This window comes from Chrysochloris asiatica, unplaced genomic scaffold (assembly GCF_000296735.1).
Source record: "Chrysochloris asiatica unplaced genomic scaffold, ChrAsi1.0 scaffold00084, whole genome shotgun sequence".
NCBI lineage: Eukaryota > Metazoa > Chordata > Mammalia > Afrosoricida > Chrysochloridae > Chrysochloris > Chrysochloris asiatica.
Window position 1 is genome coordinate 9,502,347 of NW_006408602.1, and position 16,881 is coordinate 9,519,227.

At 38.3% G+C, this 16,881-nt stretch overlaps 1 protein-coding gene across 3 annotated transcripts in view; it reads right to left on the reverse strand.

Annotated features, from left to right (window-relative positions):
* The window catches only part of KLHL32 (kelch-like family member 32), a 358,168-nt gene that overhangs the window by 231,340 nt on the left and 109,947 nt on the right, over positions 1-16,881 (reverse strand). For all 3 annotated transcript variants that reach the window (XM_006865850.1, XM_006865849.1, XM_006865848.1), the window contains exon 3: positions 14,048-14,228. In XM_006865850.1, coding sequence (XP_006865912.1) covers positions 14,048-14,228 — 181 coding nt within the window. The remainder of the gene's footprint in view (positions 1-14,047; positions 14,229-16,881) is intronic.

Consider the following 16,881-nt stretch of genomic DNA (forward strand, 5'->3'; position numbering starts at 1 on the left):
CATCAGACAATCTCTTTGATATCCCATGCGAGTAAAGTTTTGCTAAAGGTAATACAGAAACAACTGCAAGCATACACTGACAGAGAACTTCCAGAGGTTCAAGCCAGATGCAAATAATCCAAGAAGATGGGAAAAGTTCCATATCATCAGTGAAAACAAGAGCAGGGCAGACTGTGGAACAGACTATCAATTACTCATACACAAATTCAAACTGAAGCTGAAGAAAATGAAAACAAGTCCATGAGAGCCAAAATATGACCTTGAATCTATCCCACCTGAATTTAGGGATCATCTGAAGAACAGTTCCAACCCATAATGACCCTGTGTATGGTTTCTGAGGAGTGGCTGATGAGCTTGAACTACAGACCTTTGCAGTTCAAACTGACTTTGCAGTCCAGCACATTAACCCACAGCACCACACCAGGACTCCCTAAATATCTACAGCAACTGTGAAAATAGTCAATTGGGCTGCATCTGACCTTTTCCAGTTTTACAAGGGGGAAAAGCAAACTTGGCATCAGCCCAAAGTCAATTACTATGGGGTTGAGATCAGACATGCCTCCACCATCTAAGCCTTCTCTACCAAATCTAGCATCAATCATCCCTCTCCTAGTACTCTCTACTCAGCTGGGTTCAACAATCATTGAACCACACAGAACTCAGACGTCATACTCACAGCTTTGAGATTTATTAGGGAGGTTAACACGTTACAACATAGGATCAGAAAATGCTCAGGATATATGTCTTTAGTAAGGACAGGATTTTTCTGCCAATACTACAGGTAGGCCTCTCTTTGGCCCTTGGCCTGGTCTTAGTCTGAGTTCTTTTAGTACTTTTGATAAATGCCCAAAGAGCACTACACTATGAACCTCAGTCCAAAGTTGCCTAACTCTAGTTCCATGGGTCAACAAATCTAGTTCTTAAGTGCCTGGAGGAATCCCACTCCACATGTAAGCCACCTACCCAAAGTCACTCAGCTTTACCTGCAGCATGGGATGGTTAGCCCACCAGTCTGTCTTGTGCTCTAACTTGGTTCTGCTGCTGCTGCTCCTCTGACACTCTTCTGATATCACAGATTTTGTCCCCTACGTCAAGGAAGTTCAATGCACAAAGATCTTGGGGTCCAAAGGATGCACTTACTCTATTCCTGGTTCCTTTTCTTTGATGGAAATGAGAGCCTCCATTCCTGCTTTTGAGACAACTCATTTTATACCTATATTGTTGTTGTTAAGTACCGTTGAGTCGATTCCAATCCATAGTGAGCAGCTGATGAGCTTGAGCCACTGACCTTGCAGTTCAAACAATGGCTTTGCTGTCTGGCGAATTAACCCACAATGCCACACCAGGACTCCGTACCTACATTAGAGTTCCAAGTTTTTATTATCACAATTAATCCTGTTAACAATCACTCATAACCAAATCATATAATCCTATCGGCACCTTCTCCTACCTTCTCTTACTTAAACACATAAGAAAAAAATATATGTTGTTTGGTGGGAGTTGCAAAGACTATGGATAGAAGACCCATATGAAGTAAGTGACTGCACTATAGCAACCCATTCTGATGTTTACAATTTATTTATTATCGTTAATTAGAGGCTCATGAAAGTAAGATGGCTTGCCAGTGCCCCTAGAGTAGACAGTGAAGAGAATGAATGGTCCAACAAACATTAATTAAAATGTTGCTGGTGTTGCTAATTACCATTGAGTCATAACACCTCATAACAACCCTATGTATGACAGAACGAAACACTGCCCAGTCTAGCATTATCCTCACAATTGTCATGCTTGAGTCTATTGTTGTTACCATTGTATCAATCCATCTTGTTGAAAGGGTCTTCCTCTTTTTGTACTCATCTAGTTGTCCCACCTTTCCTGAGTCAAAACAGTTACCTTGATTTCTAAATAATCTGCCAGAAAATCTAAGCTTACAAAGTACAAAACTCTAATTTATATCAAAATACTTAATTACGTTGAACAAACCTAGAAAGAAAAATTTATAAATAATCTGCATGTATTTAATATTCAGGATATTGAGAATTTAAATATCTGTGTAATTCTAATACAATTAAAATATTTCTTGACTCATTAAATAAATATTCACTGAGCACTTACTAAGTACAAGGCAGTATAAGTGTTGTGAGAGATACAGAAATTACTGAGACAGGATGCTGTTTTGAGACTGGTAGAGACTAAGACAAGAAAGATACATACATACATACTAATTGAGGGGATGTGAGTATGGGGAGGCAGTTCTCTGTGGGACCTTGTATTTCTGTATGTGGTAAGGTGAGTAAAAAATATTGCTACAAAATCACAGAAACTTTAAACAAAAAACATCAAAATGTGAAACTTTTTTCTTGACATATCCTCCATCTAGGTCCTTATACCTCTATAAATGCTGTTTCTTTCTCTCCAATTCTTCCCCACAGAATTCTGTGCTCTTCAGTTTATATCAAGTTAAAGTGGCAATTTGGACATCCTTGAGGAACTCAAATCTTGTTCCTTTAAATGACCTTCAAGTTCGGGAAACAAAAAGAATTCTGAAGGATCTGTGGGCAGGATGGGGTAAGGTTTCTCAATGTAATTTCTCTTAGTACAGCACTTACTATCCTTGCTTTGTGTGATGGGGAAAAAAAATTTCTTGGATGCAATTTTCTTGGTCTTTTTCTCACCAATGTAATTTTCAGTTTTCTTAAAAGTTCTTCATAATAAACCTCCATGATCATACTGTGTCCTTTGAGAATACCGATCAAGATTACTAGGAGCTCTGGTATCATAGTGATTATGACTCGGGCTGCAAACCTCAAGGTCATCAGTTCGAAACTACCAGCTGTTCCGTGGGAGAAAGATGAGGCTTTCTGCTCCCGTAAAGATTTACAGCCTCAGAAACCTTATACAGGGTCACTGTGAGTAGGAACCGACTCCATAGCACACTACCACCACCACCACCATCAAGATTACTGCAGTGAAGTGAATTTTATAAAGTCTCTTCTAGCCATAGTCTTTGAAAACTCTCATCAAAAGAAGATGGAGAAAGATGTTGACAGATTATTTGATTTACTTGTGAGTGACTGTCTATAGGATTGTGATTATAAACACTTGGAAATATAATGAAGAGACTGGTCAATGTTGTCATCCTGCTGGATTTAAAATGAGCATTTCAGAAGCAAGAGTGGGGATCCCATGGCAATCAAAATAGAAGAGCCAGGAGTAGAGCGTATCCTCTGGACACAAAGATAGCGATCCCTGCACACTGGACCTCCTGTGACATCAAAGGAGTGGCAGAGAGAGAAGCAGCAACCGTAAAGCACCACAGGAGCCTCATCTTTTTCCCCCGGTAGGTTTTGAACTGCTGACTTTGCAGATAGCAGCCCAAGTCATAACATGATGCTCCTTAAAGCAAGTATAGTAATATGTTAGTGATAGAACAGCAGGTGAACATTCTTGTAATTACTACTCAGGTCAAGAAATAGAACTTGAATAGAAATAGAAACTCCTCCGTGTGAACCTACTACTAACAGTCCCCCTTTTCCCTCTAAAAGTACAGTAATCACTTTCTTGCATTGCTTTATGGTTTCATCACTCAAGTATGCATCCTTATACACTACTTCAATTTGGCTATCCATTTCTTTCCCTTGCAATGTCTTTATTGGAATATCTAAGATGCTTAACCTGTATAGTTTTCTACAATGTCTTTGATGACTGCATTTTAAAAAATAAGGAACCAAAACACCAGACAGAGCAGTGGATTTCCCAGCCCATAGAACAAGTGGACGTGAATGCCTTTGGACAGGAGGCTTGCTTCCTGAGTGAGGTGCCTCCAGACACTTAACTGTGGGTGAGGTAGGCTTGCTGATCCCTGGAACTAGATGTGAGTGTCTTCAAAGCAAAGTTTATGGTGGAGAGACGTGTCCTGTGAGCATTTTACCAACAGCGCTAAAAAAGCATTGTAACATTACTGGGCAGAAAGAGGCCTGTGTATGGCCATGGATTAGGAGAGGCTATCCGGACTGGAACAGCAGTGCCCTGAGCATTTCTGATTCTGAATTGTAACCTGTTATCTTTCCTAATTAGCCCCATAACCATGAGTGTGGTGTCTTGAGTTCTGTGTGGTCACCGTAATGAATTATCGAACCAGCTAAGTAGAGCGGGCGATGGAAGAAATGATTGGTCATATTTGCTACAATTAACCATTTGGAATCCCAAACTACAATAGCCATAACCTCTGTGCTAAGCTCCATATTTTTTATTTAACTGGCCCATCATCCCCTCAGAAGCAACTGTTTTGATTGAACCTTTTTTGGAAGGCACACTAATGAGGCTAAGGCAAATTTATTACTGAAAGAACTTGTCTGCAGCTATTTACTAATTGCAGAGACATATTCAAATATGTTTTGTTTGGAATAAACTGTGCATGTTTGAAATGGAACCCTAGCAACAATACTTCTGTATGTACTCTTGTATTATGATTGTTGCACTGATTATGCTTTGTTCTGGATTCTTTCTCAGGATTCTACTACAGAGACCATCCTGGGAAGGCAAAGCTGGCATTGTCCTCAGGAACAAAGAGCAGACTAATTTATAATCCTGAAAGATAGCGTTTCTCCTTCCATAGCAAAGGTAGACATGCTTACTGGACAATATAATAAAGATAATATCTTCCCCAGGAGCAATGCCCAATATAGAAGATTCATTTTCCCTATGTTTAATATCCCTTTTTTATAATGCAAACCACCATGTACAGAGATCATCATGTCTGTTCCTAGAACATGTTCAAGGAACAGGTGCAAAAATGCTGAGGCTCTACTACAGGTATTGCTGTGTGTAGTAAACTGTCCTTTGTCTCTGTTCCAGGAGTCTCATTGTCTTCTATAGCATCTCTGAAACTATGACAAGCTAATTGTTAGGTTGGACATTAGATAAAATTTCAGATACTTGACAGGTCTTGACAGTGGTAAGTTGCAAAACTGTTCATCAATTCATCTCTTTCCTGTATGCATTCCCTTTGGTACTAGGGAATACCACATTGACTACCGCATTGACTTTGGACTTAGTCATGTGATTTGCTGAGCCAGTGAAATATTAGTAAATGTCACTCAAGTAGAGGTTTAAAAAGCACTGTGCATTAGTTAAGATGTGTCCTCTTGCTATTGAAGAGTCTAGTTGCATATGAAGAAGTTCAAGATAGCCTGTTAGATGATGAGAAATAAATGGTATTATTTATACTATCACAGCCAACAGGTATGTGAACAAAGACAGTTTAAAAGATCCAGCTCTAGCAAACCCTTCAGTTAACTGCTGATATAAGAGTGAATCCAACATTGATTAGTAGAGCTGGTCAGACCAGAAGAACTAACTAGCTTCTTTGTTTAAGGGTGGTTTTTCAGGTAGCAAAAGCTCATCAAATATAAAAGGCACAAGAGAAAAATCACTTCCAGTATACTATCTGTATGATAAGGTTCTAGAGCTCTCCATCTATCTCAGCACTTAGCACAGTGCCTAGAGAAGATGTTAAGTACCAAATGTTCCAGTTTTGCTTTGGCTCTTCCATCTGAACAATCAGCACACAAATCACTAATTTATCTAAGATGGAAGTTGTAAAAATGAAGAAATCATGTATGAATCCTACAGGCTACCTGGATTAACTGGGAAAACAGGAATTTGGTATTCTGGAAGACAGATACGTGAAATCCAAGTTATTTAAACATACTGTACTTTAGTTTCCTCCTCTACAATATGGTAATAATAAAGTTTACTAATTCATAGGCTTTACAACACAGTTGTTATTAAGGAGGTACATTTTAGATGTAAACTAACAGAGTATCGTAGGTATTATGCAGAAGAGATGAAAACGTCTCTATGGAGGAGTTCTACTATAGACCCATGGGGCCACCATGAGTCAGAATTGACTTGAAACAACCAAAAACAGCAAAACAACAGCACTAACAGTGTTAAATGTGAACACGTGGAATACACTCATTGACTTACACTGTCTCTGACACACTCAGTTGCACAAAATCAAATTATTTCTAAAAAAAAAAAAATGCAAAACCAAACAGGTAGAGACCAAGCAGAGAGAAACTAAGCACCAAGAAGGCTACATTATGGTCAACAAGACCACAAAGCTAAACCTCATGTTACATGTATTGTGCACAAAATCAAAAGTATTCGATTGTTTCAGAAGCCTTTTGATTAATATAAACTTTTTTGAAGATTGATCAACATGAGGGTATATAAAATGCATCATTATATTAATGAAACTGAAAGGTCACTTTACAGATATTTTGCTTTCTTTATAGCAGCTTAGAATTAAATCTCTACTTTTTATTTTAAAAACAGACATTTCAAGCAATTAACCTTTCTATTCTCCTCATTACTAGGTTTCATCACATTTGTTGTTGTTATCGAGTCAGTACTGCCTCATTCTATGCACAATAGAATGAAACACTGCCCAGTCCCGTGCCAACTCCACAATTGTTGCTAAGCCTGAGCCCATTGTCGCAACCACTGTGACAATCCATCTCACTGGGGGTCTTTCTCTTTTTCCCTGGCCCTCCATTTCACCAAACATGATATCTATTCTGATATCTGATCCCTCCTGATAATATGTCCTAAGTATGAAAGACGAAGTCTGGCCATCCTGGATTCCAATGAGCATTCTGAACATATTTCTTCCAACAAAGATTGGTTTGTTTTTTTGGCAGTTCATGGTACTTTCAATATTCACATCCAATACCATAACTCAAATGCATAAATTCTTCTACAGTCTTCCTTATTTACACACAGTCCAACTTTCACATGCATTTGAGGTTATTGAAAACACCATGACTTGGGTCAGGCGCACACTTAAAAACACTTTTGTAAAAACTTTTTTTTGTGAATTGGCATCTTTAAAAAATTATCTGGAAATGCTAAATGGCAACTGGTTACAGTTAATTTTTTTTCTTGAATATCAATAATAAGATATTATTGAAAATATCCAAATCAAACTAATACATTGTCCAAAGGCCTCATGTGGTTTTAGTATAATTCTGAGGCTTTGGAAAGGAGAATTTTTTTCTTTTTAATCTTTAATAAAATTTACTTACATTTCAAATATACTTAACTATTTTACAGTTGTGTTTTACTTAATCACTAGTTAATTAAAATAACACAGAAAAAGATTAAATAAGAATTAAAATAATATATACATATAAATTAATATTTCAAAAGATTCTGGCAAATAACCATCAAGATTGCTGTGTTAAGTTCTGACTCATAGCAACCCTGTATAGGGTTTCCAAGGAGTGGCTGGTTAGTTTCCCTCATATTCTCAGAAAAGGAAGACTAACACTCTAGTTAAGAGTCAGACTTGAAATTCAATTCTACATCTGCCACTTATAAATTTTTATTTTTTTAACAAACTATTCAAAATTTGAGATCCAGTTTCCTTATAGGTAAAGTGGTCATTTTAATAGTGTGTGTGGTTTGCATAATGGGTTGCTATGAGGATTCAATGAGATATGCAAACAAAGTTCTTTGTCCATCGCATGAATGACAGTAAGTGCTAATAAATGACATTAATTAGCTATAGCATAATTTTCACCTTAAGAAGCTCTGGTAGCGTAGTGGTTACGAATTGGGCTGCGAGCCACGAGGTCAGTAGTTCGAAACTACCAGCTGTTCTGCAGGAGAAAGATGAGGCTTTCTACTCCCGTAAAGATTTACAGCCTCGGAAACCCTGTACCAGGTCGCTATGAGTCAGAACTGACTCCATAGCACATAACAACAACAACAACAAATTTTCTCCTTAAAAAGACAATTATATGACTCCACAACATCAGCCACTAGAAATTCAATCCCATGATTTACTAAACTGTATCTCTTCTTCAGCCACAAATTCATCCATGTGTCAAATATTAAACCCCATATTGTAAACAGTGTCCACATCCCTCGTACAAAGAGAAAGAGTTAAGCTCATGCACAGAAAATTAAAAATCAGAAATATTACATGTATTTAGAGACACCTTAAAGGTTGGTTGTTTGATGCCATGTAGCAGTGTTTGTAGAAACAACCTGTCATCTGCTTCCCTGATGACTGTTGTTGTTAGGTGCCATTGAGTCAGTTCCAACTCATAGTGACCCTATGCACAACAAAACACCACGGGTCACACACCATCCTCACATTGCACTTGAATCCATTACTGCTGCCACTGTGCCAATCCGTCTCATAGATGGTTTTCCTCTTCTTTGACGACCCTCCACTTTACCAACCTTGATGTCCATCTCCAGGGACTGGTCCCTCTTGAAAATATATATGATGTATGAGAGATGAAGTCTTATCATCCTGGCTTCTTAGGAACATTCTGGCTGTATTTCTTCCAACACAGATCTATTTGTTCTTCTGTAAGTCCAAGGTAGTTTTATTATTCTTCTCTAACACCATAACTCCAATGTATAAATACTTCTATGGTCTTCCTTATTCATTGTCCAACTTTCAAATCCATATGAGGCTATTATTATTGCACATGGCGTGAGTCAAGTGCACCTTAGGGCACAAACTGATATCTTTGCCCTAGAAGACTTCTGTTGCAGATTCGGCTTGCGCAATACACTGTTTGATTGCTTGACTGCTGCTTCCATGAGTGTTGACAGAGGATCCAAGCAAAATGAAGTCTTAGATAAGCTTAATCTTGTCTTCATTTATCATGATGCTTTTTACTGTTGCAGTGGTGAGGATTTTTGTTTTCTTTATATTGAGGTGCAACCCATATTGAAGGCTGTCATCTTTTTAAAGTCTTCTATGCTTCCACCATGGAGTCCTGGTGTAGCGCTGTGGGTTAATGTGCTGGATTTCGAGGTCAGTTTGAACCACAAGGTCGGTGGTTCAAGCTCACCAGCCACTCCTCAGAAACGCTATACAGAGTCTCTATGGGTCACAATCAAGTCAACAGCACTTAACAATTATAACAAGCTTTCATCACAGAATCCTGGGGTGACACTATAGGGTCAGCACTGTACTACAAGCAACAAAGTTAGCAGTTCAAATCCACCAGCTGCTCCTTGGAAAGTCTGAAATAAGGGTCACTATGAGACTGAAATGACTTAAAGGCACATAACAACAACAATACATGCTTTGAGCAAGCAAGGTTGTGTCACCTGCATATCACAGGTTGTTAATGAGTTGTCACCAATCCTGATGCCACATCCTTCATATGACTCAGCTTCTTGGATTATTTACTCAGCATAAAAATTGAATATCTATGAGTCGGTTCCTACTCGATAGCACCTGACAACAAAAACAACAATGGCGAAAGAAGAGAAAACTCTGGTGCAGACCTTTCCTGATTTTAAACCATTCAGTGTCCCCTTTGTTCTCGTCAAACAACTGCCTCTTGGTTGATGTACAGGTTCCTCGTGCACACAATTAAGTGTTCTGGAATATTCATTCTTTATAATGTTATATATACCTTGTCAAAATCAACACAGTTGAAAGTCTCTGCATAGTCAATGAAGTATTCTCTGTTTTTATATAAGACCCAGCTGATCCAGTGATACCCTCATTCCACATCCTCATCTGAATCCCGGTTGAAACTCTGGCAGCTCCTTATCAATGCACAGTTACCGCTCTTTTAAAATTATCTGTAGCAAAATTTTCTTTGCATGTTTTATTAATGATATTGTCTGATGATTTCCACATACTGTTAGGTCACCTTCCCTTGGAATAGGCACAAAATGGATCTCTTTTAATCAGTTGGCCAGGTAACTGTCTTCCAAATTTCTTGGCAGAGATGAATGAGTTCAGTTTGTTGAAAATTTTCAATTTGTATTCCATCAATTCCCTGAGCCTTGTTCTTTGCCAGTGCCTTCAGTGCATTTTGTACTTCTTTCTTCAATTCCACTGACTCTTGATCATATGCTATCTCTTGAAATGAATGAACATCAACCATTTCTTTTTGGTACAGTGCTGTGTACTCTTTCTATCTTCTTTTGATGCTTTCTGCATCATTCGATATTTTGTCTATAGAATCTTTCAGTATTAGAAGTTGAGTCTTGAATTTTGTCTTCAGTTCTTTCAGCTTGAGAAATTCTGAGCATGTTTTTCCCTTTTGGTTTTCTAATGCAATGTTTTTGCATATTTCATTGTAATATTTGAGTTTCTCTTCTCAAGCTACCCTCTGTGAGTATCTGTTCAGCTCTTTTACCTCCTCATTTCTTCCATTTGCTTTAGCATCTCTCTGTTGGAAAGCAAGTTTAAGAGTCTCTTCTGACATCCATTTTGGTGTTTTCCTTCTTTCTTGTCTTCTTAATGACCTTTTGTTTTCTTCCTGTATGATGTTCTTAATGTCATCCCACATTTCTTTTGGTCTTTAGTCATTAGTATCCAATGCATCAGGTCTGTTCCTGAGATGATCTCTAAATTCATTTGGGATACATTCAAGGCCATATTTTGTCTCTTCTAGACTTGTTTTAATTTTCTTCAGTTTCAGCCTGAATTTGCATATAAATGATTGATGGTCTGTGTCACAATCTGCCTCTGGCCTTGTTTTGGCTGATAATATGGAGCTTTCCCACCAGGTCTTCTCATAAATTTAGTCCATTTGATTGGATGTATGCCATTTGGTGAGGTTCATGTGTATAGTCATCTTTTATGTTGTTAAAAAAATAAAAAGATCTCCAGCACTGTTTCTATCATCAAGACCATATTTTCCAAATAATGGTCCTTCCACTTTGTTGCCAACCTTTGCATTGCTATCACTAGTAATCATCAATACATCTTGAGTTCATCTTTGATCAATTTCAGACTGAAGGATCTGGTAGAATTCTTCAATTTCATCATTGTTGGCTTTCGTAGTTGGTGAATAAACTTGCATAATGGTAGCATTAACTGTTCTTCCTTGTAAGAATATGTATAATATCCTATCACAGACAGGATGATACTTCCAGATAGATCTTAAAATGTTCTTTTTGACGATGAAAGCTACGTCATTCCTATTCACTTTGTCATTCCCGGCATGGTAGACCATATGATTGTCAGATTAAAAATGGCTAATAATTGTCCCATTCAGCTCATTCAGAAAGCATCAATAAAAGACTGAAGAAATACACAGTCACTGTATCAAAAAGAAATGGTTGATGTCCTACCATTTCAAGAGGTAGCATATGATCAAGAGTCAATGATACTGAAGGAAGAAGTCCAAGGTGCACTGAAGGCATTGGCAAAGAATAAGGCTTGAGAATTATGAAATACAAATTGAAATCTTTCAACAAACTGATGCAGCACTAGAGGCACTCACTCATCTATGCCAAAAAATTCAGGTAGAAAACATAGACAGCTAGCTGGCCAATAGATAGGAAGACATCCATATTTGTGCCCCTTCCAAAGAGAAGTGATCCAATAGAATGTGGAACTCATCAGACAATATCATTAATATTACATGCAAGTAAAATTTTGCTAAAGATAATTCAAAAACACCTGCAACAATATATTGACATAAAATTGCCAGAGGTTCATGCTGGACGCAGATGAGGATTTGAAACAAGGTATATCACTGCTGACATCAGATGGATATTGGCTGAAAGCAGAGAATACCAGAAAGATGTTTACCTTTGTTTTATTGATGATACAAAGGCTTTCAACTGTGTAGATCATGACAAGCTATGGACAACATTGCAGGGAATGAGTATTCTGAAATGCTTAATTGTGCTTGTGAGGAACCTGTACATAGACCAAAAGGCAGATGATTGAGCAGAACAAGGGGACACTGAATAGTTTTAAATCAGGAAAGGTGTGCACAAGGGTTATATTCTTTTACCATTCTTACTAAATCTTTATGCTGAGAAAATAATCTGAGGAACTAGATTACATGAAGAAGAATGTGAATTGGAAGGAGAATCTTTAACCACCTACGAAGATGATGCAACTTGCTCATTGAAAGTGAAGAAGACTTAAAATATTTATTGATGAAGATCAAAGACCACAGCCTTCATTATGGTTGCACCTCAATATAAATAAAACAAAAAATCTTCACCAGTGGACCAATAAATAACATCATGATAAATGGAGAAAAGATTAAAAGTTGTCAAATACTTCATTTTGTTTGGATCCACTATCAACATTCATGGTAACAGCATTCAAGAAACTAAACGTGTTGCATTAGGCAAATCTGTGGCACAAGACCTCTTTAAAGTGTTTAAGAGCAAAGATGTCAGTTAGAGGACTAAGGTGCACCAGACCCAAGCCATGGCATTTTATTTTTTAACTATTATTAATTTCTTCAATAGTGGAAAACCTCTTTGATAAATACGTGGAGGATCATTATTTAGTCCGAAAACTGATGCATTTTTCCAGTTTTCCATCATTTTGCAAACCAACCTAAAGGCCTTATTTCCCTTGTTTTCTGCTGTTCTCTGCAAAATTAGTATAAAGAACCAGATGTAATCATACAGAGTAATGTTGAAAAGTAGGATTATCAAAAAGAGTTTTAAAAGACATTGTTATTTTTGTACTTTTTGTTCAAATTATTTCTAGCAGTTTCTAAAGGCATAATAGTCACAGCTGCCATAAACATATCATCTTCACTCACAGTATCACTTAGATCAGTCCCTAGAGCTCCTTTCACAGTGATGTGATGCTAGTCCCGGTGGAAGACAGACTCCATGTTTGTCTAGAGCCAACCAAGCCATGGTATTTTCAGTACCTTCATATGTACATGAAACTTGAACAATGAATTAGGAAGACCATAAAAGAATTGATACATTTGAGTTATGGTGTTGAAAAAGAATATTAAAAGGACCACGGACTGCTAGAAGAACAAACAAATCTGTGTTGGGAGAAGTACAAACAGAATGCTTCTTACAAGCCAGAATGGTGAGACTTCATGTCTCATACTTCCGATACATTATCAGGAGAGACCAATCCCTGAAGAAGGACATCATGCTTGGTAAAATGGAGAGTCAGGGAAAAGAGGAAGACTCCCAACAAGATGGACTGGCATAGTCACAGCAGCAATGGACTCAAGTTTAATATTTGTGAGGATCACACAACACTGGGCCACGGTTCATTCTGTTGTGCATTAAAGTCAGATCTTTAATTGTCCCAGTTCATTTTGACAAATTATAACTTTCCTAGATTCATACTTCATACATTCCACGTTACAATTATTAATGGGTGTTTACAGCTGTTTCTCCTCATTTTTAATTGTGCCGCATCAACAAATGAAGGCCCTGAAAGCTTTATTCCATTCACATCATCACAGTCAACTCTACTTTGAGGAGACAGCTCTTACCCAGTCGTATTTTGCATTCTTCCCACCCTGAGGGGCTCATCTTCTGGCACTATATCTGAATATATTCTGGTGCTCTTCATCATGTTTCAATATTCAATATTTTGGTGCCATCTAACAGTGTTCACTGTTACAAGGTTTTCATTGGCTAGTGAGGAGTAGTCTGCCTCTTTTTCTTTCTAATCTGTGTTAGTCTGGAAGCTCAGTTGAACCTGTCCACCATGGGTAATCCTGCTGGTATTTAAAATATCGGTGTCCTAGCTTCCAGTATCATAGCAACATGCAAGTCACCACAGTGAGACAGACTGACTGATGTGATGATTAGAGCCAAGGAGACCCTATGGGGCTGCAGTACTCTGTAACACCGTGAGGTTACCATGAGTCAGAACTGATCAGATGGCAATGTTGGCTTTTGTTTTTCATGTTTTAACAAATTATTTTGTAGATTGTTTCTTCCATATCCAGTAACATCCAGCCCCAACCCACACACATTTTCTCATGGTTGTAGAGCAGCATTGTAATGCTCCATCATGGAGTGGCCCTTCATGGAGTGGATTTAGATGAAAAAGAGAAGTTTGCCCTTCACTGAAGGACTGTCAAGCTCAGGGAGGATTCCAGTGGGGTCCCCAATTTCATTCTGCCCAGGAAAGAACACAGACTCCCAACAGCCACTATTCTGGGGACTATCATTTGATTGGCTGCTGGCTAGATGAGAGTTCAGAAAAATTTGTCATTCATTGTTCATTGATATCTTATGAGAAACAACTACCTTGACTTACCCGGAAATAGTCACTGCATGCTGCTAGGACTGCCTTGTGAGCATGGAATTTCTGTTCCTCCGCAATCAGGGTGACATCGCAGAGAATGCCATCACTTCTCTGCTGATTCAGCGCTGCCAGAACACTGTCATTGTGAGATTCAGAGTGGCAGAGCCTCTGGCCTGTCAGCATTTCTTGAATACTGCAAAGGAGAGCAGTCAAGTCAACATTCTTTCACCAGCTCTGAGTTTCCCTATGCTCTCTCATTGCTTCCACACTGATTTAGGGATTGCTGATTCCATTGTACTATCTCCACAGTGGACTGGGATCTTCCTATTCTCAGTTTTGTACCAGCTTCCAGCTTTCCTTTGCTCTATTCCTGCATCATGTTGGGTCTTGGTCTGTGTCTGTCTATGGTTCTATCTCTCCTACCTGTGCATCTCTTTCTGAATTTGTGGTTGTGTGATTGATATCTGTGTCTACATATTGGTTCATGTCTGTAGTCCATGACTCCTTAGTATGTATATATCTCCAGTACAAAGCCTTCTCTGGGTGGGTGTCTACATGTATATACACTGTGTGCAAGCATGTTTTGGTGTCCTCTCTGTGACGCCCTTTCTAGGTCTCTGGCTCCTTATATAGCTGTGTATGACGTGCATGGGATTAAAGTAGGCTCAGAATGTGATCATGGCCATGTACTTATCCATCACAGAATTTACTAGATCTGGATGACTCACCAGAGATACAGGAAGTCACCATGCCTTCCCATGTTGTTCAAGTGCTGTCGAGTCAGTTCTGACTCATAGTCACCTTAAGGTTTCTGAGGGGTGGCTGGTGGGTTTAAACCACCAACTTTGAGGCTAGCAGTCCACTGCTTACCCTACCATGCTATATCAGAACTCCATGTCTCCCCAGAGGACTCATATTCTATTCATAAACAAAAGAAAATCGAGCAAAAGTTGCTTAGGAAAAAAAGGATGTTGGCGACCATTCCATGTAAAAGGTAACTAAACCACAGCAGCTTATTATTAAACCTGGCAGATCGTGCAATACAAAGCACATCATAGGACATGATGCTGTAATGGAAATCAAATTTAAGCTAAAAGTAAAACGCTGCTGTTGTTGTTGTTGTTGTTAAGTGCTGTCGAGTCAGTTCTGACTCAATGTGACGCTGTATAGGTTTTCTGAGGAGCAGCTGGTGAGTTCGAACTGCCGACCTTGTGGTTCAAACCAACCTTATGGTTGGTTGCTTATCGTATACCACTTCAATGTCTGTGCATGATCACTATAGTAAATTTATGAATGACTTTTGTATTAATAATACAAGTTTATTTTTTGTGATGTTACTAAATTTACTCACAGTGAAACTTTTCCCCTTGCTGTCTACCTCATTTTAAACCACTTATTCTTATGTTCTTTTAAAATCCCTAGGTAAAACTCCCTATATTCCTAAAATAATGTAGATTTGAATGCCATACCGACAAAATGCAAACTGAACTTACACACAGCTATGGACAATCTCAGCTTAGATCAATGAAAACCTCTAGCATGTTTTAAGGTGTTGGAACTGGCAGTTGACTAAAGTGGAAATAAACTGTCCCAGTAGTATCTTGTTTTTAAGTGCTGTCGAATCTTTCCCAACTCATACTGACCCTGTATAGGGTTTTCCAGGAGCGGCTGGTGAGTTTGAACCATTGACCTTGTGGTTCAAACTGACCTTGCGGTCCAGCGCTTTATCCAACGGCACCAAACCAGAACTTTACACAGTAGTATTGTTGTTGTTGTTGTGAAGTGCCGCTGAGTCAGTTCTGAACCATAGCAACCCTGTATAGGGTTTCCAAGGAGACACTGGTGAGCTTGAACCACCGACCTTGCAGTTCAAATGGCTTTGGTGCATTAATCCACAGCACCGCACCAGGACTCACAATAGTATGGTACTCACAAAATGAGAACCAGGACCATCAGGCCACAAGATACTAATTTTATTTTATTTTTTGTTTTATCTGGCCTCCAAAAGCTTCTCAAAGCTCAGTAACAATACTCTTAAGTATGAGTATCATCTCTACTGTCCTGCCAATTCCTGCATCAAACCCTTCTCTATGTGGATGTGAAAGAGCCAAGGAGTCACCACTAGCCCAGAGAGCATGGCTGATGTATTAGAGAGGCTCTGCTCAGCCTGTGATGCATCTGGCTGGCACCTTAGAGTCAAACACACATCACCACCTTAAAACTAACGAAACACTTCCCGTGAAGTGCCAGAAAGCAGTCAATAAGCTTTATTAGACATCGTTGGCTGAAGAGTATCAGAAATGTCAGCACTATGGAAGCAGAAAAACAACTTGTCAGGGGTTGATAATATACGTAGTTCTCATGAGGAAGTGGAAGGGTTATTTTCAGTTGAAACGTAGCATCTAGTATCATCATGTAGTGGCTCTATCTCTAGGCAGACTTCAAAAATTAATCATTAAAAATGCCTTTGAGAAGTATAAATAATTCTTTGCAAAATGTTTATGCAAAGCTTAGACTGGAAATTAATTAGCATCACTCAATTAAAGAAGTAAGGGAATAGAATAATAATAGAAATACTATGTCTGCTAAGAAAAGCTTTAGGATAATCTTTTAAAAATCATTCCCAAAAGGATGACAGTTTTATATAGTCACAAATATATGACACTTACTATGTACCATGAGTTAATTATTATTAGTAGTAATCTACAATTATTTATTCATTAAATATTCACAATAACCCAATAAAGCAGGCCTATTATTATGTGTTTTACAGATAAGAAAACTGAAGACATTTCACCAAGAACACAGCAGTATTATTCCACTTTTTACTTTTAAAAAATGCCAAT